The sequence below is a fragment of the Ostrinia furnacalis genome, unplaced genomic scaffold (assembly GCF_004193835.3).
Source record: "Ostrinia furnacalis isolate ACB-3 unplaced genomic scaffold, ASM419383v2 OfSCF1176, whole genome shotgun sequence".
Classification (NCBI taxonomy): Eukaryota; Metazoa; Arthropoda; class Insecta; order Lepidoptera; family Crambidae; genus Ostrinia; species Ostrinia furnacalis.
The window spans coordinates 137632-165390 of record NW_021131415.1 but is presented as its reverse complement, the minus strand read 5'-3'; the positions used below and the strand labels follow the sequence as shown (position 1 = coordinate 165390).

The following is a 27759-nucleotide window of genomic DNA, read 5'->3' as shown; positions in this document are numbered from 1 at the left end:
AAACAACAGTTATCTATGGATGGGTACAACACGCGGCGTAGGCAAGTTTATTTTCCCTCCCTGCGCCAGCAGTTGTCTCCAGGATTGATTGATGTGTCCCGCCCGAACTGATTAATGTACACGGCAGGGACACTCGCTAAGCCACTTCCGAGGATTCTGTACCACATGCATGAAGATTTATTACAATTTTCAGGTGTGGGTAAGCCATTTTGCATGTATGAAGGTTTTAATTAGCTTATGATAAATTTTATTAAAATTAGGTCACCAACATGACCTAATTATAAACTTCAGGGACTAAACTCATACTTATTATGAAACCGTATTATTATAAATAAACTACTAATAGCCCAAAAAATGGTCCAAGTTTTTATACATACCTTTTTAAATGATTTATTAATTTAATATTAAAATAATTTATTTTCAGAAAAATAATATACAATAGCAACATTTTTATGAAAAGTTCGGGTGATGTGTTTAATTTTTAAAAACTTCAAAAATAAAAATATCTCTGCTCTGTAATAAACTTGTTACAGCGCCATCTGTTAGTTGCCAGCAGAACTACGTACTCGCAAGTAAAGCTTTGATGTTTTCAGCAGTTGTTTCGAGCTTTCGCCGCTACGAACCTTTTGAGGTTTGAAGCGGCAATACTTTTTGATGTAACAAAACACTGTAGAAATAATTTTCAGTTACCCTCCAATCCAAAATCCAAATGTAATTACAAAATTATCAATGCAATTAAATCTACTTTAGTGCGACTCGGCGATGATTGCGGGTTAAGTTACAGCTTTTTGTTCTAAAGCTTTTTGTTGCAAGCTCTGCCGGTCGACTCAAAGCTCGTTTAGTTGTTCGGCACTTCGGCAGTTGCCGCTAGACCGTCGTCGGGGTTGCGTGTCGTTTGCCTCCAAAAGTTCGAGTCGATCTAATTTTCGCGTACCTAACTGATAAAAAGTAGCGTGTGACATTCAATTGTTTTTGTGTTTGAATTTAGAATTGTGTTCGTTATTTGAAATTTTGACAGGCGTGTGTTGGTGTTTTACAAGAAGTTTTTAGTGCGATCGCGGCTTTTGTGTTGGTTTGTTGTTTGTTGTGATGCGTGGTGCGGTGTGATGGTGGCAGGATGAGGTGGTGGGTGCTGTTGATGGTGGCGGCTGCCGTCGCCGGGAAGAAGAAGCATCGGCATCATAAACCTGGTAAGTTTTCATTCCTACTAAATCTGGAGTACTATTTGATGATGGTTGTTTACCCCTTTACCTGCCTACCTTCTTTCTTTTTAATGACAATACTACTTACTTTATAAAGTACCTACGTTTGTACGTTTTTATCTTTTGTGTGGTCCTATAATCAAATGGCATTATTAGGCCAACAAGGGGCCGCCAATCAATCGCTAATTATGTAGGTAGGTAAGGAAATTTTAAACCCCTAGCCTAATAGCACATAAATAACATAAATAATATGCCAACAATATTCCAGGATTTCCGAATCAAGAAGGCCTAGGTACCTACTTAACTTTAGAGTCTAAATATCTAGTAGGTACCTACCTAACCTACCACTACCTACTTAATACGATACGCAGTTCATTGTAACGATCTGGTCTCTGGTTAGAGCTTTTTTTATTTTCATATCCTACCTACCTAACTCACAAGAAAATCTAAAGAAAAAAAGTAAGTTTGAAATGTTTGCATGGAAGGAAGATTAGGTAGTTAGTACTTTATGTATGGAGTTTCCTTCTGTGACAAGCGATTCAGATTACAGGAAGGGAGAACAGCCTTTATTAAGGTACTTACCTACCTCCTACCAATTTGTGAGCCAACGTTTATTGCCAAGGGGTATAAATTACATATTCTAGAAAACTAATCAAGATCTCGCAACAGTTCTTATTTAAATTAGTCACGTAGTACAGTGATTATAGCGTTTAGTCTAGCTGGTCGCTTGGCGAGGACTTGGCCATATTTGGAGCGGCTGATTGTGCGCGCCAAGTTGCGTGATTCAGACCCGCGTGATTGGCAGCCAGGTGCCTACCTACCATTTACCTGAGTATCTACTTGCCTAACTTAAATTACGGAAGATAGCGCGGTTTTTGTTTTAGTAATGATGTAATCAAGACAAAAAGTTTGGTCGAGCCTCAGAATTATTTTGATGGGTTGTCTAAAGTCTAAACTAAAGAAATAAGTTACCTAACACGCTCTGATCATAGAAGGGATGATCTGAGCTAACACGCTTCTGTAAAATAGTTTTTCCTCACTGATAATAAAATGTTTTACGAAGATAAAACTTTTCACAAAGCCATGGGTTAACTTAGACATTAATTGAACCTAGGCAATATTACTTAACTTGGGCATGCTCAAGTAGATTTAATTATATTCAGATAGTTATTAAGACTTGCATTAATGCTTATCTCTCAAACATAATCATTACTTAACCAACTAAAATTATATTTTATTCAAATGTCCACAACTGGAATAACTACCTATTTGCCCGCAAAGTCGTAAGTCGTCCGGCGCATTCCTGGAAGAGATCGATGCGAAGAATGCGCCGAAACGTGATGTTGTCACTCGATACCTTCGCTTCCCGGTCAGCTCACTGGCTCTTCAAGCTAGCTCCACACTGTAAGCTATGCTATGTGACGCTATGTCATGCGATAATACGCATCAAACGTGATGACGTCACTCGATACCCTCGCTTCCCGGTCAGCTCACTGGCTCCTCAAGCTGGCTTCATACTGTAAGCTAGGCTATGTGACGCTATGGCATGCGATATACGCATCCGAAACGGGATGCCGTCACTCGATACCCTCGCTTCCCGGTCAGCTCACTGGCTCTTCAAGCTAGCTCCACACTGTAAGCTAGGCTATGTGACGCTATGGCATACGATATACGCATCCGAAGCGTGATGACGTCACTCGATACCCTCGCTTCCCGGTCAGCTCACTGGCTCCTCATGTCGGCTTCATACTGTTAGCTAGGCTATGTGACGCTATGTCATGCGATATACGCATCCGAAACGTGATGACGTCACTCGATACCCTCGCTTCCCGGTCAGCTCACTGGCTCTTCAAGCTGGCTCTATACGATAAGCTAGTCTATGTGACGCTATTCCATGCGATATACGCATCCGAAACGTGATGTCATCACTCGATGCCCTCGCTTCCCGGTCAACTCACTGGCTCACCACTATGAGTCAGGCAATGTGAAGCTATTTCATGCGATATGGGAGAGGGGTAAGAGCGTCATAGACGTGTATTTTATAATACATTTATATTGATATCTCAGTCATAAAATTACCACTGGAAGAAAAGCGATGCGAAGCAATTTGCGTGTGAAATAATATGTCACTTGTTATACTCTCTGTGCCGCGGCTCACTGACTTCTGTTACAGTTCTGCACTAAAAAATAAAAGACTTCAGTCGGATATAATCCGTATACTATAGCAGGGTTTCCCAATTTTGTTTTGCCAAGGAACCCTAATTGATTATACTTTTCCTAGCGGAACCCCCGTACTACTCCGCCCGCACGCCCTGCCCTTCCCTTGTGCGTAAACAAGTCGGTGCGAGCGAACAACGTCGGTCACGAAACGTGGGATAATATTTTTTACGGAATCCTTGCGGCCTTTCCACGGAACCCCAGGGTTCCGCGGACCACCATTCGGGAACCGCTGTACTATAGTATGACTGAGGTACAAACTGGCAGTGTATCTAAGCTCTAAGACATTAAAGTATTTATTGTATGACAACTGTTTCAAAATAAGTATGGCTATTGCACTTCATTGGACATCAGGCCTAACGCAGCGGGCCTGGATTCAATTACCGCGGTGTTTGTAAACATATTGGATTCATTAATTCGTCAAACACACATCACGAATTTGGTTTTAGTTTCCGTTTCATTTTGTTTATTTTTGTTTGTTTTATAGTGGTTTATTTTGTGTTAAAAACCGGCTTCGATTACATGAATGAATTAACTACAACCGCATAACGGTAAAACTACAAATGCATGACATTTGTTAAACCATCTTATTTTCTCGTAAGTAATTCGTCTAAAGAAGAAATCTCAAGTGTCTATTAAACTGTCCACGAGTCTAGTGCGCTTATACAGATTCTGTAATAGACAATTATTGATAGCTAGGTAAAAGTAAATAAAAAACACGAAGGAATCGGAATAGCATTTGTTTACCCACCTCTGTCATCCCGTCGTCTGGCGTGATTCCGACAAACGAGGGATACGCACCCCGGGGCTAAATTTAGCTCGCCTGGACGCTGCTGCCGACACAGACAGCTGCAGGACTAGGGCTGATAGATACTCATTATTTATTATTTAACTTAGCACCGAACTCCATTTTCAAAGCTGCACTGCACTGTATTTAACAAGTATGGTCACTCATTTTTTTACGGAAATGTAAATAAATGATTTGATTTGATTTGAATTTTAGTACAAGTAGGTACTGCGTTTTCTGTTTGCTTGACATTCCATCATAACAATAAGCCGTTGTGCTAGTGAGATTTTAATCTACGTTTATGTATTGTTATAAAACGCTGACAAAGTTGGCTGGAATGAGCGTTATTTTTTCTAATCGGTTGGTGGTAGAGCAAGTCGGTCATTCTCACGATTAGGCGTTCTCAGCCTAATTACCATTTCATTTTTGAAATTTGGCTTAATTGACTGAAACTCATTTAAATATAAAACACATGAAAAGTACGAATTTAACAATCGTAAAGGCGTCAAATTATTCAAAGCGGTTTTCGCGTAAATGAGATCCAAAAATGTTATGGTCACGGTAATTAGATAAGGCTAATACTTAATATAACGGTAATTAGAAAAGCTATGTAAAATAGCAAAAAAACAACATCTTGCTTAGATAAATTGTACACAAATATATAGCGTCATAAAAAACGCTGTAGGTACTCTTAATAACACTTTGAAAAAAGAAAAACACTAATTTCTATTATTTATTGTATCAAGATTTTTTCAGTATACTGCAAGAATCGAGGCTATAACCGGAACACTTAGTTTCAGCAAGAAGGGGCTTCGTGTCACATTTCAAATGAGAGCATTTAGCTGAATCAAAGTCTGAATCATCATTTATTTGCTTCAAATGTGGTACAAACGATGGATACAGATAATGGGTTAGGAGGTCTCACAAATTTGACTTTAAGGATATGCATATATCGAAAAATTTATAAATGATATTAGTGTTTTTTTCTCTTTATCACCCATTATCAGATTATATTGAATTTGTAATAATGACAGTTTCAGGTCTGCATATCCCATGATTTGTCACCTCGATTCTTTTACAATAAGTTTACAGATTGATGCTATTCGCTTTCTCCTGAGCCTGAATGTAGAGTTCTCAGAATTGAGAAGGGCTGCAGCAAGTAGATTTCACTAGTCTTTGTTTGTAAGCTTTGCATGAATTTTCTACAACCTCTTTGACGTTTGGTATCACTTTAGTGGACTTTGTATGTAAACCAAGGTGCACAGCTCAAGATTTTTAATACATTATTTTGAAAACGTTAAAATATTTCTACATTTGCGAGGCTAAGTCGATGCTATTTATGTCTACATGGGTTTTAGGATGCATTTGTATATAGTTTGTTCTCCAAGCTTCTTCTGCCCAGTATCCATTGCATATCACGAAGTTTTTTCTTTGCATAAGAAAGCAGGTAGGATGCAGTCTAGGATGGTACAAAGTGCCTATACACTCTCGTCTTAAAAAGGCCCATTGTCTGTTCATTTGTTCCCTTTTGTTCTTAATGTGATCACGCCAGGTAGGTGTTACTGGAGGACAATCTCATCTTCTTAGGGCAAAGGTGATTTGGATAGATTTTAATGGTATTATATTAGAAAATTAATGATTTAACATGTTAATATCAATGATATTAATAGTAAAATTTAATATCTGGTACGAGACATGTTTCACATAGGGGTGACGTCATCTCCTGGCCATCAGGAAGCCCCGATTTCCCTCCAGCTAACTTCTTTTCGTGGGATTTCCTTAGGGGTTAAAATATACTCTAACATTCAACAACCATGCAGCAACTGAAGCTGAACATTCGTCATGAAATCGAATCTATTTCGAGGTTACTCTAACGAAAGCTTTTCAAAATTTTGATGTCAGATTGGAAGAAAAGTCCGTAAGGTTGTTATGCGAAAGTCTAGGTATTTTATCATCATACTTATTCGATCGTGAGTGCAATTTGTAGGTAATAATTTCATACAACGGTGATTATAAATATATGGTAATTAGTACATGTAAATTATAAAACGATAGTTTTTCTTCAACATTTCCAAAATCTGCAGGGTTTGCAAATACTGTCTTACTACAACGTATGGAGGCCAGAGTACCGTTTCTATTTAAATTAACAATGTAAATCTACCTTCAAAAATCTAGTATAAAAATAAGGACATGGTAAATAGAAAAATTGAAAACCAAAGATATGGTAATTATACTCTTACGCAATTCATCGACGGTACGCCAACGCAATAGACATCTATTTGCTAACAGGTCATAGAACTAACTAATGGCTCGCGCCGCGCGCGTGAATGATGTGTCAAATAACAGAAAACGTCACGGGAATTAGGACTTTCGCTCGGACAAGCAGTTTTTTAATTCTAATTATTTACATAATGGTTCTATTGAATTGATATTTTGCTATGCATGAGACAATCTTTTATACTCTTTAAAATGTTGATTGGAGTAGGTAAACCAAATCTATACGACATAAAAATTACAGCCAACTTTTAAACTTAAGTCGGTGTGCGGACGCGTAACGGTAATTAGAGAACAGAGGTTCATGAAATTAATTTAGTCACAAATACTTAAAATAGAGGCCTATGATTTAATGCACAACTGGATAGGGTTGTTAAGTAACATATAAAAATACTTGCATGTCTCTATTTTGTAATTTTTAACGATTTAACAGCCCGGACACGCAAAATCTTGCTCATCTGAGAATGGCCGAAGTAAAAGTTGCGACATGTAAATGTTGAGCCTAAGGATCTTTAAAAAAAATTGTAATAGTTCTGTAAAACCAAATCTGCTGTCTTAATTTCAACCTTATAAGAAAGTGGGAACTCTACTTCCTACTGGAATTGAGAGGGACACCGAGGGAGACCTTGATTGAGACATATTCTACAGTTTTTACAGAAGTTTCCTTATCGTATCGCAAACCATTTACTTCCCCTAACTAAACCTATGTCAAAGACGCAAAGGCAACATTAATTCCGAAAATCTGGCTTCCTTAACCGAATGGTCCAGTAAAACGGAACACATGTGATCGCACCACGAGCGATTATTCCGCGGCTGCAGCACGTGTTGCCGGATTGAGTGAATGCGGTGGACAGTACATAAACTGTTTAGCGGCGCGTGCGCAGCCTGTAGGGCTGGCGATACTCACTTTGTAAAGAAGTTATGAGAGTGGAAAGTAAGAAACTTGGTGGAGTTTCATGACTTCGTGTGCTTTTAGAGCAGTGGTTCTTAACCTTTAAGTCATGAGGGACCATTTTACCAAATTTCTGTCTTATCAGGGATCACTTCATAATCATAATCGGTCAAAAGTAAACCAGTTTGACTGCAAAAATCAGTTAAAAGTGGTTTTGACCAAGGCGTGCACTTCGTGGACCACTTGGAATGCCTCCAAGGACCACCAGTGGTCCGCGGACCACCGGTTAAGAACCACTGTTTTAGAGTGTGATTGTATTTATATCGTGTCTCATTCTGAAATGTCCAATTATCTACTACACATAAAAAAGCTAAGCTTAAGGCTTTGATTGGTTCAAACGTAGTACTTATTTGAGAAACAGAAAATAAATCACACATGAGAACCTCCTCCTTTTGTTGAAGTCGGTTAAAAATAGTGTGTTTTTCCCATTTTGGTTGATAGGGACTAGACCAGTCAGTCAGGGCCACTGATTATTACACAAAATAATGAATGAAAGATTTTGTCAAATTATTTAATTCTATTGTAAGGGCCCTAGGTGGATGCGCCTGCGCCGAGCGTGGCGGTATTTATAACGCGGTCCGCGGGAGATAAAAATGACACCACAATATGACAGTGAGTGATTACTCCACGTACAATTGCTCTGTTTTATTATGGCTTGGACTTCTAAGAATTAAATTGAGTTACTACTGTCGACTTCTCCAGACTATACTCTCTATAGAATAAATACTTGTACTTGGTAAAGTACACAGAATACGTGGGCTTAGAATGAATTTTATTTAACTAACCAAAACTGTTACTTATGAACGAATCAGTTTAACTTTAAAACGATTTTTTAGTAACAAGAGCGTCACCAAAGCTTATTACTCTTGCTCAATTCAAAAATATTTAACGACAAAAAATCAACTATTCATGGTTAAATTGTCATTGAGTATTGTTTGAACTATATTTTGAGGTGCCAAAAATGTGTATTGTATTACCTTTACTACCTCTAACGGCATCACTCATTGAAAGGTACTACTTTATTATGAAACGTGTGACATGACGAGTAGTTTAATGACCGCTGATAAAATCGCCCTTATTGCTATGGGCTTTGTCAACTTTGACAGCGACAGTCGTACTACAGGTGTCGATAGCGTGTTTGGTACCGGGCGTGGGCAGGTAGACCCTTCGTGGAAGGTTTGTTTCACGCGATTAGGCAAGGGATGGCCGAGCATACCTGGTACCTGCTCGCTAGATGTGAACATGTCTGATGTCCATTCTCAGGTGATTACTTATCTATTAGGTCAATGACCGGCGCTAAGTCACGTGACTTTTCTGCATTTATTTTAGAGTGCAGACCAAAAATGACATTGACAATATTTGGGGTTGCTTACGATGGTTGATAAGAATTATTATGAGGCACTTTTGAGTCGTCCGAATAAATGATCAGTCATCATCATCATTCGAAGTAGCAAAAAATTGATCTTAATGACTTTTGGCAGGTATGTGAACCCTTTTCGGAATTTCATTTCTTTTCGAAAGCCATTCTTAGAAAAACTATTTGATTTTTAATTGAAAAGTGTGGCAATTTCACACTAAAGTTAGTTTTTTATTATTCAAAATGTATAACCCTTTCAGCACAGAATAATACGAAAGTGCGTTCGACTTTGAAAAAATCTAGTGAATTGGTAAATCAATTTTATCGCGCCAAGACGCTTCCGATCGATCGTACGGTTCGATATATTTGCTATTTTTCATACAAAAACTTTCAATGGCGTTCAGTCGGTGCTGTGTTGAGTGACAAAGATGGACGTGTACCTGACTACGGGAGGCGTTAAAAGTATTAATTTATTTAAATTACTTCTTTTGTGGATTTCAATGAATTTTGTGTGTATTAATTTAAATTATATCCTTAAAAAATATAANAGATGACATTTGCAATTATGTATGTAATCGTTATAGTTCCAAAATACTGGACTGTCCTGTCGATGACATTGACAGTGGGGCGCCACCGTCAATACCGGATCGCTGGTTCAGATTTTTGCCATGTTGGAAACCATATAGTTGAACGATGGTAGCGCCCCCCTGTCATTGAGTTTGGTGGGACAGTTCAGCGTGGGTCATCTATATTGAATTATGCTTGGTGAATCTTTGACATCGACAATTTTTGAATTTTGACATTGAGTATCTACTATTGACATTTATATTGACATCTTACATTGATAATATTGGAATTTGTTGAAATGTTTAATAATTAATTAATTTAATATTTGCATGTCAGAAATGACTAATTGTGAGACCTAACCATTAACTGTATCCATCTCCTGTACCACATTTATAGCAAATAAATGATGATTCTGATTCTGATTCTGATTCATATTCTACGGTTTTTACAGAAGTTTTCTTATCGTATCGCAAACCATTTACTTCCCCTAATTAAACCTATGTCAAAGACGCAAAGGCAACATTAATTCCGAAAATCTGGCTTCCTTAACCGAATGGTCCAGTAAAACGGAACACATGGTGATCGTACCACGAGCGATTATTCCGCGGCTGCAGCACGTGTTGCCGGATTGAGTGAATGCGGTGGACAGTACATAAACAGTTTAGCGGCGCGTGCGCAGCCTGTAGGGCTGGCGATACTGAGTGTGTAAAGAAGTTATGAGAGTGGAAAGTAAGAAACTTGGTGGAGTTTCATGACTGTGTGTGCTTTTAGGGTGTGATTGTATTTATATCGTGTCTCATTCTGAATTGTCCAATTATCTACTACACATAAAAAAGCTAAGCTTAACACGTTGGACGCCACGCGGCTCACCGGTGAGCCTCGAACAATACAATTTCCATTGTGTCTAGCGTCTCGGCGTTCAATGACTTAAGGCTTTGATTAGTTCAAACGTAGTACTTATTTGAGAAACAGAAAAAAATCACACATTAGAACCTCCTTTTGTTGAAGTCGGTTAAAAATTATGTATTTTTCCCATTTTGGTTGAGAGATCGGCCAGGACTAGACCAGTCAGTCAGGACCACTGATTATTACACAAAATAAGTAATGAATGAAAGATTTAGCCAAATTATTTTATTTGATTGTAAGCAAGCGGCCCTAGGTGGATGCGTCTGCGCCGAGCGTGGCGGTATTTATAACGCGGTCCGCGGGAGATAAAAATGACACCACAATAATATGACAGTGAGTGATTACTCCACATACAATTGTTCTGTTTTATTGCATTGTGGCTTGCAGTTATAAGAATTAAATTGAGTTACTGCTGTCGAGCTCTCCGGACTATACTTAGTAAAGACACAGAATAAATACTTGTACTTGGTAAAGTACACAGAATTCGTGGGCACATACATAATGAATAAGTATATTTAACTACTAACTACTAAAAGTGTTACTCATGAACGAATCAGTTTAACTTCAAAAGGATGTTTTTACAAGAGCGATACCAAAGCTTATTACTCTTGCTCAATTCAAAAATATTTAACGACAAAAAATCAACTATTCATGGTTAAATTGTCATTGAGTATTGTTTGAACTATATTTGAGGTGCCAAAAATGTGTATTGTATTACCTTTACTACCTCTAACGGCATCACTCATTGAAAGGTACTACTTTATTATGAAACGTGTGACATGACGAGTAGTTTAATGACCGCTGATAAAATCGCCCTTATTGCTATGGGCTTTGTCAACTTTGACAGCGACAGTCGTGCTTCAGGTGTCGATAGCGTGTCTGGTACCGGGCGCGGGCAGGTAGACCCTTCGTGGAAGGTTTGTTTCACGCGATTAGGCAAGGGATGGCCGAGCCTACCTGGTACCTGCTCGCTAGATGTGAGCATATCTGATGTCCATTCTCAGGTGATTACTTATCTATTAGGTCAATGACCGGCGCTAAGTCACGTGACTTTTCTGCATTTATTGCAGAGTGCAGATCAAAAATGACATTGACAATATTTGGGTTTGATTGGGATGGTTGATAAGAATTATTATGAGGCACTTTTGAGTCGTCCGAATAAATGGTCAGTCATCATCATCATTTGAAGTAGCAAAAAATTGATCTTAATGACTTTTGGCAGGTATGTGAACCCTTTTCGGAATTCCATTTCTTTTCGAAAGCCATTCTTAGAAAAACTATTTGATTTTTAATTGAAAAGTGTGGCAATTTCACACTAAAGTTAGTTTTTTATTATTCAAAATGTATAACGTAATTTACACCTTTGTCCTTTACGCATTTTTTTACGCAATAGCATAGAATCTTTTAGTATATCAGATTCTCCTGACTAAGTAGGAGCTTTAGACTAAGAACTTAGGTCCAGCAATGACTTCCTGCTGATAATGATGATTATGATCTTACACTACTCTCAAAGGTGATCTACCAAGCTACTTTACTAACAACATCGTTTTACAAGCGGCCCCGTTATTTATTAACACTACAGGTTTGATTCCCGCCGGTTTCTGTCAATCCACAGGCGACAGTTATGCGATATCGCTTACAGCTGATATTTCGCAGCAATAAGAGCAGCTGTCAGCCGTAATGCGCGGGCGCAGCGCTCGACGCGATGGACGTCCGAACAGTACCTCTAGCATGAACAACTTTCGTATTCGAATCGTTTGCGTATTCGACCAAATTCNCATTTCCCCAAGAATGAATTACCTATCTTATGCAACCTAAATGATGGAACAGCAAGTTTATTCTTGTGTCTCGTGTTAAATGAGTGGACGTCACTTTTCTTAGTAAATAAATGTATATGTTTACGGACATACATAATGTTATCAAATATGTATTGCGAAGCCACAGTCAATATATTGATTTCTTTAAAAACTTCGCAAGGCGCAACACAAGGGCGCTGTTGTAGTTTTCCTCTAAATCTTTTGATGGCGATTCGAATACGCAAACGATTCGTACTCGAAAGTTTTTTGTGCTAGCCGAACTGAAATCAATGCGCCGTAATTTGGCTCGATTCAACGTTAAAAGGTGATATTCGATTTCGTGTGAGCTCGATCTGGCATTTACAGATCGTGCATCAAGAGTTTGTAATGGTTAATGTTAATGGATTTCCCTTTTTTTTAATCAATTTACTTACATTTTATGCCAACGCAACATCTTACACAATGACCCTATATCTTACAGGATTAAGGTTTAGTTACATTTTGATGAATATTTTAAGGCAGTGGGAATATTAATACCACCATATTTTTTATCCATATTCGCTTTTTCTAAGGACCAAAAAATATGAACTTTTTATGCCTGTTAAAATAGTATCACTAATTTTTATACCATATTCAAGATCCTACAATGTTTAGCTAGGGCCAGTGTCCCTAATAGTATCGTGACAGACAAGTTGTCTTAACATGTCCAGCGGGACACAAATGGAATCTGGAGGAGTGGGACAGATTATTGTAACGGCATCGTTATTGGAATGCCAGCCTCACGCGCAGGCGCATATGCCCAAGCAAGCCTAGGCAGAGGGCACACGAAGATGTTTTTGTACAAACTAATGTTTTTCTTTCAGAAAAGTAAACATTTTATTTTGTAAGATTAGCCCTCTCCTCAACTGAGGACGAGAAAAAAGTAGCTCTAGAACTCTTAGATCAACTGAAGCTGAAAATTGTTTGCTGAATGTGGTACATTACATGTTACATAATAAGATAGAACAGAACACATTCAGCAGATTTCAAGTATCATATCACTTAATGATAAAGGTGAAAATTAAGTACCTACGTTTCTTCGTTTCACTCAAACAATCCAAAAGTTAAGTAAAAAAGTCTCTATACATCTCGAAAATGTCCTTGTAAATAAAATAGAGCAATAAAACACTGATTCACACAAAACATAAGTGTAGTATAAAATGTAATCACAACAGCTTATTTTTTTTACTTCACACCTTTCCCTTTGTGGTCGGTGATTGTGGTCGAAAGATATTGGTTGTGGCTTCTTCGATCGATCAATGAATTGTAAAACCCAAAAGTCCTGTCGGATTTCAAAAACTATTCGAGTGTAATCATCTATTGTGACATTTTGTCATTCATTCTGAAAGTATTATTTTCGAATTTAAAAGTCACTCGTGTGTATCCGGCTTTAAAGTAATTCTAGGAAGTAACAGCGATTGTTGGACGAATCTGTCCATAAGTTGCGGGTTTTATTACTTCGATTTGAGGTTGCGAATTGGACGTTTGTAATAACAGCGGATTATTGTGGTAGAGACGTTCAAAATAGAGTTGCAATACTGATGCCCTAAAAGTAAAATAAAGTTTGTGAAAATAGCAATAGAAAAGTCTGAAAATAAAGTTCGAAATCTTCGCCTTCTTGGTTCGCCTAGTTCGAAAACTTCACCTATGAAATCATTAAAGATTATAATTTTATTATTTGCCCGAAACCTGCAGTCTAATGTTCCGCTGTCTCCGGTTGCTCAATGGACCGAAAGTAGGGGGAACAAATAGTACGAGAGACTTACACGAAGGGGGGAGGGACGCCGGCACCGATATAGAGCTGTCAGACCACCCACCACAGAAGATTCTAAATCGCGTCCATTGCCGACCCATTGCGAACTTTACGCAAATGCCAGCAGGGCTCAAAATAGAACGGCCGTCGGTCAGGAGATGCGCGCGTTAGGAACAGCGCACACTGTTGAATCACCGGTCACTTACCCTCGCGACGTTAGAAAATATATTTTCAGATAAAATAGTTACTTGCGAATTTAATGACCATATAATATCGCTGGCCTACAAAACAGGATTATGCTTATTTGACATTTATGTTCGTTTATTAGTAATTCAATTAGTTAAAGGAAATCATATTTTAAATACATGACAATTTGACTCTACCGGAAGCTCTATTTCCTATAATTATTAAATCCGTTAATGTGAAAAGAACTTTATTTAATTAATATCACCATGATTTGTCGTGATTGTGCATCGAGTTTATTTCTAAAGCATAATTTAATTATCAGACTAGGTATACACTTTTGTTAGAAAAAAAGCACCTATTGCTCGTACAATTAATTACAGCTTACTCCACATTTTAGAAACGTTTTTAAGTAGTTATTAAAACCTCTTCTCCTTTAACTAAGAAGATATTAATTAACATTAACATTATAAATACAAAAAGCCTAACTTTTACATTTACTAGCTTCTACAATATGGGTCAACTGCATTCTGTTTTAATAGTTCTGCGTAATCATTAGCACTTCTTGTCTTGTTGATAAATCCTTGTGTCTACTGTTTGCCACTTCTTACAACATCTAAGTACAGAATTCATTTTAATATGAATAAATTACATTCAATTTTTCATTATAAATTTGGCAGCAACTACATATTAATAAAATAATAAAAGGCCACGCTACAATAACGTCACGACAATATGATAAAAAAACTCATAAAACTCATTTTATTTTTGCAAGTAAGCTTTTAAAAAGCACTTTTACACGTCCCAGTATTAACCCTACCACTGCTTTAGGACAATAAATGGGCCAGTGCTGAGAAGACGCAACGCTAGAAATTCTCACTGTCACTAAGCAGTAAGCACCCTTTTTCGCAATACAGACCATAATCTCGTATATAACATTATACATTACATTGGTAAAATAAAACGTAAATTGAAGAAAAAGGTGACATAGCGCCGACCGCCAGACATCGCAATTAAATGCAAGGCAGTGATGAGCGTTAGTTGTATTTCGAAGAAGTCAATAGTTAGATAGAGTGCTTAAAAGCGCTGATTTTCATTAACCTATTTCTGCTTCATCATCATCATCATCATTTCAGCCACAGGACGTCCACTGCTGAACATAGGCCTCCCCCAATGCTTTCCATGTTGATCGATTGGTAGCGGCCTGCGTCCAGCGCTTCCCTGCTACCTTTTTGCTTGAAATTGTCTAATTACCTTTGCACTGTCTCTAATGAAAGTTAAAAGACGTCCTCTAGTCGCGTGTATCGTATCTCTACGCCAAAAGCCTGTGTCAAACAGATTGCAGTGTGACTGAACTCTCTACGTTCGAGTAACGAAATTAAAAACACTCGTAATTGTGCCAAAAGTGAATCCGTCCCAAATCGAAGCAGTGAGAATAGTGACAGTGAATCACTGTTCCCGTTTGACGGCGTTATTATTAGCTCTACAATGGCTGACAGACTGGCTGTCGCGTTGGGAACTCAAGTAGAGACGTTTTCAAGCTTTTGAGAAACATAACTTGAAATCTGCTTTGTTTGTTGCATGAATGGCTTCATCAGTTGTCAGCACAAATAAGACAATGGAAACCACATTGTTTCCTGCAAACTCTCTAAGCTCTACATAATTTAACATCTCTATTGGCTATGGTTTCAATTTTATGATAGCTCTTGATAGCCATGGTATGGATGTAATAGTCGAAAAGATATTGTTAAATATTACTTGCATCATTTTCTAAGTTCTCTTAGGTAAACCAGACAGTAAATTGAAGTAGTTTTAACAATCTATATTGTAATATAACAGACGAAATGTAGTGTACCTTCCTGTCTAGCATCTTTTTTTGTGTTAATAGTTCTTCATTCGTGCAGGGTTTGGGCACAAATTGCATTCCAGTAGCATTACCTGCCTAGCTGTTAAGATGCCAATAATATTTGCGGCGAAATCGCTCGCAAAACGCATGTAAATTAAAATTCAATCAGGGAAAGTCTTGTTAAACTTAAACAGCATTAACTTCGCACCTCCGCCAATGTGTTAGTAAACAATTACGCCGAATGCGTTATGATAAACAAGCGAATATCGCGCACGTTACAAGCACATTATGTTAGCGCCCGTCCGTCAGGAGCGACTGGCCGCGGAACCGGTTGGGACAACGAACTATTCTGGAATCGCTCATTTTGTACATCGACACGTCTTTTCTTGTAGGACTCTAAATTGTACGGTTGCAACGAAGATCCAAATGAGTCATATAAAAATGTCGCGTTAAGACTCGTGTTTCTCTATTTTAATTGATTGAAATTCTTATTTCATAAACTCACCTTGTTAACGATTATGAAAAATTATAATAAGACAAATATTGTCTTCATTAAAAGTATGTGCTTATTTTTACACATGCCGCCTACCACTGCCACTGTGTAGAATGGAAACTCATTCTTCTGAAGACAATGTTTAGTGCTGTTTAAAACATTATTTGCCTAATCATACAAGACCATTAACTGACCCCAAATACCACGAATCACCTTACAGAATGACAACATCTCATAGGTTTCTTTCTCTATCACTCTTTAGTAGCTCGATCTCCAGAATAGCTCCCCAACCCAATTATCTCAGCGTTCCCTACAGCTCCTAATTGGCTGGAGGCCGCGTTTTCCCGCTGCGCCCGAGTGTATAATCTCCATACATTTTGTATGGCCGCGCGGCCTGTGCGAGGGAGTGCGCACGCGCAAGGCACTGGTCGAGACGCAGAATAGGAATTCTTTGAGGTTTCTTGGGACGAACGTTCTTTGACATCTTTGAAATTTAATGAAACTGTATGTTGTTGGCCTATTTATGTATAATTTTGACCATGATACAAAGACAGGTTTAGTTTATAAATCAAATAGCAGTAACGTAGGTTCATTTCGTATTTAATAGTAAAGCAATTAGGCAATTAAATTAAGGGCCAATTTTTCAATCGTTAGATATCTTTTATCTGAAGAATAAACTTGTCATTTGACATATTTCTCATACTAAAACTGTCAATGTGCCAAAATTATTCTTCAGTTAAAAGTTATCCGATGATTGAAAAATCAGCCCTAAATGTAACAAATGTGCTTACATAAGCTTATTATGAAGAAGAACGTTTCTTTTTACATTGTATTGTAAGTAACCAATTTACCACCTGGAATTTCAAAATGTCTTAACACTAATTACACAGTTGATACCTGTTGCGGTAGAACCGAAATTAATGTTGTTGCATTCTATTCCTCACTGTAATTTTTTACCCCTCAATTCCCATGGCCTGAGGCTTATCGACACAAANCAAAACGCGTGTAAATTAAAATTCAATCAGGGAAAGTCTTGTTAAACTTAAACTTCGCACCTCCGCCAGTGTGTTAGTAAACAATTACGCCGAATGCGTTATGATAAACAAGCGAATATCGCGCACGTTACAAGCTCATTATGTTAGCGCCCGTCCGTCAGGAGCGACTGGCCGCGGAACCGGTTGGGACGACGAACTATTCTGGAATCGCTCATTTTGTACATCGACACGTCTTTTCTTGTAGGACTCTAAATTGTACGGTTGCTTGCAACGAAGATCCAAATGAGTCATGTAAAAATGTCGCGTTGTCGTGTTTCTCTATTTTAATTGACTGAAATTCTTATTTCATAAAAAGCTCTCCTTGTTGACGAATAAGAAAAATTATAATTAGGTACACAAATATTTCTGACGGTTAGAGGCGTCGCGAGTACACTGGACCATGGTGGACTCAGTGGCCTTCGTGATGGCGTCTATCCAGGAGATCATCGCCAGGAGAGCTACCCTCGGAGATGACATCACCCCACCATGTACCTCGTCAGCGCAACCACGACCACTCTGACAAGAGTGCCCGACTAAGAAGAGAAGATACAAATATTTCGGCTTTATTAAAAGTACATTGGTACTTATTTTACACATGCACAAATGCATGTGTAAAATAATCAAATACCACTACGAACCAGAATGACAACATCTCATAGGTTTCTTTCTCTATCACTCTTTAGTAGTTCGATCTCCAGAATAGCCCCCCACCCCAATTATCTCAGCGTTCCTGCAGCTCCTAATTGGCTGGAGGCCGCGTTTTCCCGCTGCGCCCGAGTGTGTAATCTCCATACATTGTGTATGGCCGCGCGGCCTGTGCGAGGGAGTGCGCACGCGCATAGTACTGGTCGAGACGCAGAATCGGAATTCTTTTAGGTTTCTTGGGACGACGTTCTTTGACAACTTTGAAATTTAATGAAACTGTATGTTGTTAGCCTATTTATGTATAATTTTGACCATGATACAAAGACAGGTTTAGTTTATAAATCAAACAATTGATTTTATGCCAGTAACGTAGGTTAATTTCGAACGCAATTAGGCAATCAAGTTCAATGTAACAAATGTGCTTGTTGCATAGGTAAGCTTATTATGAAGAATGAACGTTTCTTTTCACATTGTATTGTAAGTACCCAATTTATCACCTGGAATTTCAAAATATCTTAACACTAATTACGCAGTTGATACCTGTTGCGGTGGAACGGAAATTAATGTTGTTGCATTCTATTCCTAACTGTAATTTTTGACCCCTCAATTCCCATGGCCTGAGGCTTATCGACACAAGACTGTATGATATTATTACCGTGCTTGAACGATATATTGTTTGTTAATGTTCTCTTTCTGAAAATATTCCAGTAGTATCAGTATCGTACGATTAATTCCGCCTAATCTACGAATAAAAGACAAAAGAATCTGAGTCTTTAATTCCATGTTTTAAGTGCACTTGCGCTTAAGCATACATAACGTACCTAACGATAAATAAAGTTTATTTGTGTAACAGTTAATAATTATCAAACTCTATGAACGATCAGTCATCAGTGGCAAATTTGACTATGTTAGCTTTGTGCTAGAAAAGCCACGTTTAACTGTATTATCTTTGTGACAATGCCGTTCTCTACACCCATTTGTCTACCTAATTGTGATCTTTCGTTACATCTCGTTCATTTTGGTTTCCATTCGGTTCTACCTTGCACCAAACCCGAAAACCGGCGAATGTTTAGCGAGCAAACAGATCGCACGGTCGTGCGGGCTGCGTGTGGTCACCGGCCGGTGCAAGCTCATTACCAAAATTACCTGATATTGTTGTTCTTTTAGTTTTGGTTACACGTTAAGGTGGCAAAGGTGTACTTTATTTACAGAGCACTCTTAAAAATCAAGGCAAGTTTTGAACTGAAAGAGCGGAAATTACTACAAGATCTAATTCCTATTCGGATGNTTCGGATAAAACGCCGCGAGGGCAAGGATGGATCGAAGGAAGTATAGTTTTCTAAATTGTCACGAGTTCACGAGTGCTGAGAGACGCCTCCGGCTGAAGTCTTTGTCTGGTACTTCAGAATTCACAATGCAACGATTCATTTCTTTCTAGAATATTACGATTGGTGCACATAAATGTTTTTTGACTTCACTATTTGCCAGATAACGGGGACAAACTTTAACCACTGACTAGTCTATTACTCATTGGATTTGTCTAAGCCTGTTGTATCTTGGATCCCTGTTGTACCTTGGGAGGTCAAAGGTTCTGAAAAAATATGAAGACCGATAGAGCCGAGCTCAGTCACTGTCAGATTTAACTGTCAGTTTGCGGGGTTTCCTTCGCGTCCCGTCTACACAGCCCCGTACTAATCCGCCCTAATCCAGTTACGACTGGATTCCGCCTGTTTTGTAACACAAATCTTAATAAATTACCACGCAAAGTTGTTGCGATATTAAAGAATTAACTTTTGGAACCAGATCTTTGTTGCATAATAATCATTTCGGCTATAGTTTTGTTAAACCAACAATTTAATTGAAAAAACAGACTATTTTAAAAAAAAATGTCACTTTAATGCAATTTGGGTACACCTTTCTTTGAACAAATTTTTACTTAGTGTAATCAACTCGTTAACTTTAAAGTGTCACTCGTTAAGTTGTCAAGCATTTAGTTAATTATCAATTAACTCCATGAAATATAGGGTCGGTAGAGTAAAATATCTTTCCTGAAGTAACACCAGCTGTAAAATCGTAAGCGTTTTTATATGGGTGTGTTTTATCAACAACGACGATTTGTAGAGTTAAATAAAACTGGTAAAATACAATGTTGTAGTACATTTAAACGTGCCCGTTTAGCTGCAACCTTATCGCTATCAGATAAAGGCAACGTTATGTAAAGCAAGTAAGTGTAGGTAAGTTACAAAATAATAATATCATTAGTGACAAAACTAGCCCTTAAATTAACGAAACTTTCTCCGAACTTGGCTGGCTCACTACCGGCCCACTAGATAAATAAGTAACGGATAACGTTAATATTTACGATATTATTTTTCAAAATAAATCACGACACACTAATAACAAAGATAAAATCTTCGCGCCGGCCAACAATAAGAGAAAAAGTAATTAAACATTTTGTACGTCTCTCTGTCACCACTAGGTTTTCTTTAGATTAACGAGTGCGCACATCAAGGGAATATCAACCTTAGGCAACAAATCTTACGTTTCAGAATGAGTAATGTGTTAGTCGTATAATAGTTGTATCTTGTAAGAGTAGAAAATTTATAGCGCCGCTTTGTGGCGGGCGTCGTAAAATTAGATGAAATCAACGCGGTGATTCGTCATTAGACAAGAAGCTTATTGTGGATAGATTTATTTGAAAGGACATCCTCATGATAGTCAGCTTCAGCTTTTTCGTTCGTTCGTTCGTTCGTTTCAGCCGAAAGACGTCCACTGCTGGACAAAGGCCTCCCCCATTTCCACAAAGACCGGTCCTGCGCCGCTTGCATCCAGGTACTTCCCGCGACCTTCACCAGATCGTCGGTCCACCTAGTGGGAGGCCTGCCCACGCTACGTCTTCCAGCTCGTGGTCGCCACTCAAGAACTCAAAGCTTCAGCTTTTTACAAAAAGTTTTTTCAAGAAGGTGCAATACCTAGTAGCTCGCTGTTTTCAATTTGTGAAACCTGCCTTTCAATTGACCCTAAAACCCAAAGATAGAGAGCTCTACTGTCTAAATACAAGACCATAGAGTTCTAACTGATCACTTGTACTTGGATCAAACTCAAAATGTTATGTCCCAGTCAGAGGTCATGCCTGCATGGTAGTGTATTGAGTATCCATGTCAGCATTAAACCAGGCTTTCTTTCTGGTCATGAGTGGACAGAGCCTAATAAAATAGTGTATCGCTCGTAAAATTTTACGACTGTTCGATCTACAATCGAGAAACTATGGTTGGCGTGCCACTGACAGTGACTCACTATCCTCCGTAATAGAAAATGCATTAAACTTGAACTTATTATGTCTTTCTAGCACTGCATGCATCGGGAACAAGGTCATGATTCACTGGTGACGTAAGAGGTCGTTCGCTTCTACAGAGATGTTAGTTATTTTAATGCTCCACACTTACTGTGCGGTTAGTTAGTGTTGACGTTAATGAACAGTTAAAAGTTACATTTCCGTCGGTTTGTGACTTGGTCTCCTTCCCTGTGGTCAAGCATTTCATTCAAGTACTTTTTACTTCAATTTAGTTACATAAAGTTAACTTCTTCTGCATCCTGTTGTCAAGACTTTATGATCCACAACGTTGTCTATAATTGAACTGGACGGTGCAAAATGTCGATGCTATTTTGGACAACCAGATATCTATAAACAGGTGCACATACGTCCCATGTACAACCTCTAGGTACTAATGTTATTGATTTAGTGTTGTAATCGATCCCCAATGGCTGTAACTTGGTATCATACCGACCGGTTCCGGTCAAAGTATCGCTTACGCGGTAATGCGCGGTATCTCTCATCGCCACCGATGGTATCGGGGGGCGGGACGCTGGTTTGAGGAGCAGACACCTTCGGAGAATGCACTGATGCCCGGTGCCCTGACGCTAAGGCTGTGGACACTCTGAGATGGGCATAAAGAGATTATGTCAGTGGTCACCTTTTCAACAGTTACACACGTCATGTAAATAGTTTGACAATTACTTTGCCTAAGAATACTGGTGCTCATCAACCAATCATTTTGTCGACGGTGGAATGTGCCCCAGGAGTTTATAGTTCGGGACGCGAACCACTAACTGGCAGATTGGTAGAATTTCAATTTTTTCAACACAATCCTGAATCTTCTTGAGATTAGATTCGTTATTGAGTTTGTTCGGTCGTTTCAGCCAAATGATGTCTACTAATGGACAAATGCCTCTCCAAAAGTTTCCTTGACGATAGGTTCTGCGCTGCCCGCATCCAGGTGCTTCCTGTGACCTTCGATCTGGTGAAGGTAGTGTCCTTTTTGAGTAGGTACTTACCGTTTCATAATAAGTACAGGCTAATAAATAACGAAGCTCTTCTCTAGCACGGCCTGCGCCTTAAGTTCGACTCTCGTCACTTTATTATGCAATATCCATTATACCGGCTCGGCTATCTTTATAATCGTTAATCGATTATCGAAATAGGCACTTTAGAGACGTGTCTAAAAAGCCATAGAAACAATACAACATAAAAAGCCGGACAAATCGACGGACAAACCAACCATGGAGTTTTATGGGCACGGGCGGCTACTTTGGGGGACGCTATTATCGCGGCGGGACACCTTAATAATATTTGGATAATATGCTAATGCAGTAGATAATATTGAATCTAAATTATTATAAATAAATTAGACAATATTTACTACTTACTCATACAACATTTTATTTTAATACGAAGCAACCTTCGTTTACCACTACACTAGCATTTTACAGGCAGATCAATTACAACACTTATAGCGCTGACAGTAAATAAAAGCTATAAACTTCAAAATATTATGAGTCGAGCGCATAATAAAGTGCTCCACTATCTTCCACCTGCCGATCTCGCGCCTCAAACCAACAAAAATAGCTTTATTTTTTCCGAAAGTGACGCCTCACAGCTTCATAAAGTTTGGGCGGCCTAGTAATTATAGGGCACAGGTCCCAAACAAGACGTCAGTAGCGACAGGAGCCGCGGGCGGAGGTAGTTTAGGGCGCCATAATTCTGTACTTGGCCGCCATTAAGGGTGCGCGCGCGCTAAGGTGTTCGCGACGAGCAGAGCGGTCATAAGGCTCGAATGAGGTAGAGGGTTGCCGAAACTGTTTTTCCCAAAGAACTACAAATTGTCACCCATAAGACATCATCATCAACAGCCCTTTACAGTCCACTGTTGGACCATGAGCCTCCTCCACTATAATGGAGAGTTTTGCCACGCTTGGCAGGCGGGTTGGAGATCGCAGTTTAAAAGATTGATGTTTTTCAGAGAGCGCTGCTGCCCGTTCTCTGTTTGATGCGTAAGACATAAAAACTGTTTATTATTTATTTGAACTATAATTAATAATAGCGTTAGTGTAGAATCGGCCATTTTGAAAATAATCGAAATAGGTAGGCAAGTAGGTGCATTATATTTTGCAGATACTTTATACGAAACACTGTGACATTTGATGGGGTTATACTCGTAAATACTTGATGCAATTTTTATGTTTTTAACTGTATTTTAACTGAAGGATCTTTTTTTTCCACTTTATAAAACGTTGGCAACCCTAGGCACACCGCTGAGGTGCTATTAATTGATCCGGTTGGCTCGACCAAGCCGATCAACGATGTATCTTGTGCCCACGGCAAGCGTGCACCCTTAAGGTTTTTCAACACCGCTTGTTGACGCTTGCAGGTAGAGATGTGCCGATCTCCCAAGTACCAAGCCATGAGCGAGCATCCCCAATAATGTTGCCCAATTTTCCCACATATGGGAATATTCCGGGAATGTTGTTGGTATGTTCCTGAGAACGGCGCACTGCAATTCCTCTTGTCCGTGTGATTCAATACTACTAAGCTTTGTGTATTTTACCTACTTAATAAGACTGATATAAATGGCAAACATGTTCTTGCAATCATATTATTCCAGCTTTTATCTTTACCATTGTTGGTTTTTGACGTAGAGTCCTTAATCTAAATCCCCTCCCCCATCTAACAATAGTGCAGCAGCCTAAAGTGGTGCAGCAGTATCAGTATGCGCTCGAGAACCTTTGGTGGCCAGTTTACCAGTTATCCTTTGGTGGCCATACAATCTTCTACCACGGTGGCATAAATATTTCATTGAAAATCACCATGATTTGGAATTCTTCGAGCGCGTTGATAACTTGATATCTTAATTTATAACTGAACGAGCTTATCCAATAAACCACTATAAATATGTACGATTCCAGCCGATTGCCGCAATCAGTTGACTTGAATTGGATTTACATAATTTGTATGACCCTTAAATGGAGATTTCTCATTAATTTACTACATCTTAATCCGATAAATATAAACATTGAATCGTGTTGCTGGACAGTTAAATATGGTGGCTTGGTTGTGATTATAATAATGTGTTCTCTAATCGTATAAACAGCGTAACACATTTGAAAAGTGCTTTATTTAGCAACTGTTTTTAAATTCCAATTAAATTATACCGACTTTTATACGAATTTGTTAATAAATCATCTCGTCACAAACACTTTCATGTTAAATGTAGCCAAGATGCGACCATACCTCGCATTAAAAAAATATCAGACCTTATCATTTATTTACCTTATTATTAGAGCCAAGCTTCTAACTTCACTCACTTCACAAACTCTACACCTTAGTCAAAATACTGTATTGTAACTTAAACGACCATGTTTCAGTTCCTGATCAAACAACAAACGTAATAAAAATTCAATCATCGCATATTGAACCGCCTTGACATAATGATGATGTTAATGATGCTAAGAATGATGTGTAATTACACCTTCCAAAAGAAGACGCAAGAATCTTAACAGACATAGGTATTTTCTCATAGATTGTATTGAAGAGAGTAATTGAATACATCCTACATAACATCCAAATACATAATATTACGTATCTCCTGTAATAAACAAAGGCAGCCGTCCACCAAGGCGCGAGCGGCGCCTAATACGGCGGCGGTAACGAGCGAACTCGACATGCCCTTCCCAAAACGGATTATTTAATAATGGCTGTAAANAATAAAAATCTGTTAATGTCGAAATATTGCCAAATAAAAAAGGCGATTTTTTCACTGATGGTCTGATGACATGATGCATGGAGTTCAGTCAAATTACGCAGCAAGTAAACTAATTTAATTTTCGCTATTCAATCAAACACTCACGATAGCAACCGAAATCGCCCGAATTGATCTGCTGCCCCCTAGACAAGTGGCAAAATCTGACATTCTATTCGGACGGATTCGATTTTCGAAAAGTGTGAGTAGTCTTGTCTACTAATAGACCCACAGATCGTGTTCGAAGCACCTGTGCGGCCCTAAACTCGTCACGACATGAAACGAGACAATGGGCCAACTATCCGGCCGCCGGATATCCGGCCTAGCAGCTGGCCGGATATCCGGTATCCGGTATCCGGCCAAACAACTATCCGTTTCATCTCTAGTACTGAGTACCTATGCACCTTCAGTGGCAACAACAAGGTCTACTGGGTACCTATAGTCTACTAAAGGCATGAAATAGATTAATTTCACTAAAAATTAAAACCAACTCCAAAACGAATGGCTAATTTTGTAATCAGTGCTTTATACAGAAATTCTCTTTAAAATACTAATATTTATACCTAATTGTAAAAATTTGTTAATAAATCATCTCATCTCAAACACTTTCATATAAAATGTGGCCAAGATGCGACCGACCATCGCTCGCACTTTCAAAAAGTTATCAGGTCTCACGTGGTAGCTTTATTTTACACTTCACAAACTCTACACCTTAGTCAAAATATTGAATTGTAACTTAAACGACCACGTTTCAGTTCAAGATCAAACAACAAACTTAATAAAAATTCAATCATCTCATATTGAACCGCCTTCACATAATGATGATGTTAATGATGCTAAGATCACCCTCCTAAAAGAAGACGCAAGAATCTTAACAGACATAGGTATTTTCTCATAGATTGTAATGAAGAGAGTAATTGAATACATCCTACATAACATCCAAATACATAATATTACGTATCTCCTGTAATAAACAAAGGCAGCCGTCCACCAAGGCGCGAGCGGCGCCTAATACGGCGGCGGTAACGAGCGAACTCGACATGCCCTTCCCAAAACGGATTATTTAATAATGGCTGTAACTTATTACACTTGTGGTAATAATACAACTAATTGAGAGTCCAAAAGGTGCGATAACCTAGTGGAAACGTCTTACACGTGGGTCTGAGATAGGTCATCAATCTATACTATCTATACTAATATTATCAATGCGAAAGTAACTCTGTCTGTCTCTCTTTCACGCCTAAACCACTGAACCGATTTTGATGAAATTTGGCATAGAGACAGTTTGAGCCCCGGGAAAGGACATAGGATATTTTTGAAACAGGGACGCGCGCGCTGTGACAGACAAAATTCCACGCGGGCGGAAAGCTAGTTATCCAATATGTAATACCTACTATCGGCGAGTTTCTTGCGCTGATTCTTCTCAGCACTACTACCATATTTGTTCCGAAGTAGTAGTAGTCGCCTATTGACATCCACAATACAAGAACTGCAGAAGCGTTTGTAAAAGAGCGAATCGATATATGTAGATTTATCTTTTAAAGGTTTTACATGGATGAAAATTAATTTAGTTTATTTAATTTGTAAGTACGCACTTGGCGACCGTCACAGCATTCCACAGTCCACACGTCCTGCATTCTGCGCCTCTCCAGGTGTTAATGGCTTGAAAATGCTAATAACTGCACTAAAACTTTAGCCATTCATACGAATTGCCGTTAAGTGTTCAAACATAAAAATCCATGGGTTTTCGTAGTTAAAATTCCTTCATACCGTAAACATAAACGGGAATGAACTCTATCTGTTTGTTGTTTACGTTTTCACGCTATCGTTAAATTAATTATGATGAGCTATATTGTTTTAATAGAGATAGTAAAGTGAAGGAAACAGTCAAAAAACATAAAGGAATTAAAATAAGTGTTAAAGGTGGCGCATACAGCAGGATTCGCGATAAATACTTTCCATGCAAGTGGTCCAAACTGCAGAATCATAATACACGTAAAATAACCCACAAACTTCCTAAATTATGGTTACTTGTGTTTACGCCGTGTAAAGTATTAACTTTGATACTATGTTTATCACACATAATCCATGAGAAAGTACATCCGAGCTTCCACTCCTAAGATCATTAAGATTGCGTCTTTTTATGAGTGTTATTATGTCCTATATAATACAGCCAGTTCATCTGTTTCACGAAGTTTAATGCAGATGATTTACTAAAGGATGGTGCAACCATAAAAATATTTTTCCTAGTAACTACAGGGGAAAGGTTTTTCAAGATTGCAACTGAATTTTCAGTCTACGTCGAAGTTCCCGAGTTCATACTTCCTAAATAGGCCTTAAAAGCCTGAAGATGCTTGGTTCAGACGTTCATGGCAAGATTATTCTCTCTGATTTTATTTTTCGTTCTCAAAGGGTTGTAACTTGAAAACTGAAAATTAGTAGGTATCGAGACATGCCACCTGACTGTTTCCTATAACGCTGAGCGGGGCCCCCATTTGGCAGAAGGGTATAAGTTGTCAGTCCTTTAACCCTACTGCACCTGACTGACTGAAGGAGGGTTATGTTTTTTATTAAATAACATATTATTCTGTTTTGTTGTTTCTTATGTCAAATAAACTTATTATTATTATAA

The 27759-nt window shown here is 38.5% G+C and overlaps 1 protein-coding gene across 1 annotated transcript in view; it reads left to right on the top strand.

Moving 5' to 3' along the window:
• The first annotated feature begins 888 nt into the window (after positions 1–888).
• LOC114351780 (laminin subunit alpha-1-like) overlaps positions 889–27759 on the top strand; it is a 51330-nt gene continuing 24459 nt past the window's right edge. Inside the window, exon 1 of the mRNA XM_028303100.1 lies at positions 889–1190. Coding sequence (XP_028158901.1) covers positions 1118–1190 — 73 coding nt within the window. The 5' untranslated portion in view covers positions 889–1117. The remainder of the gene's footprint in view (positions 1191–27759) is intronic.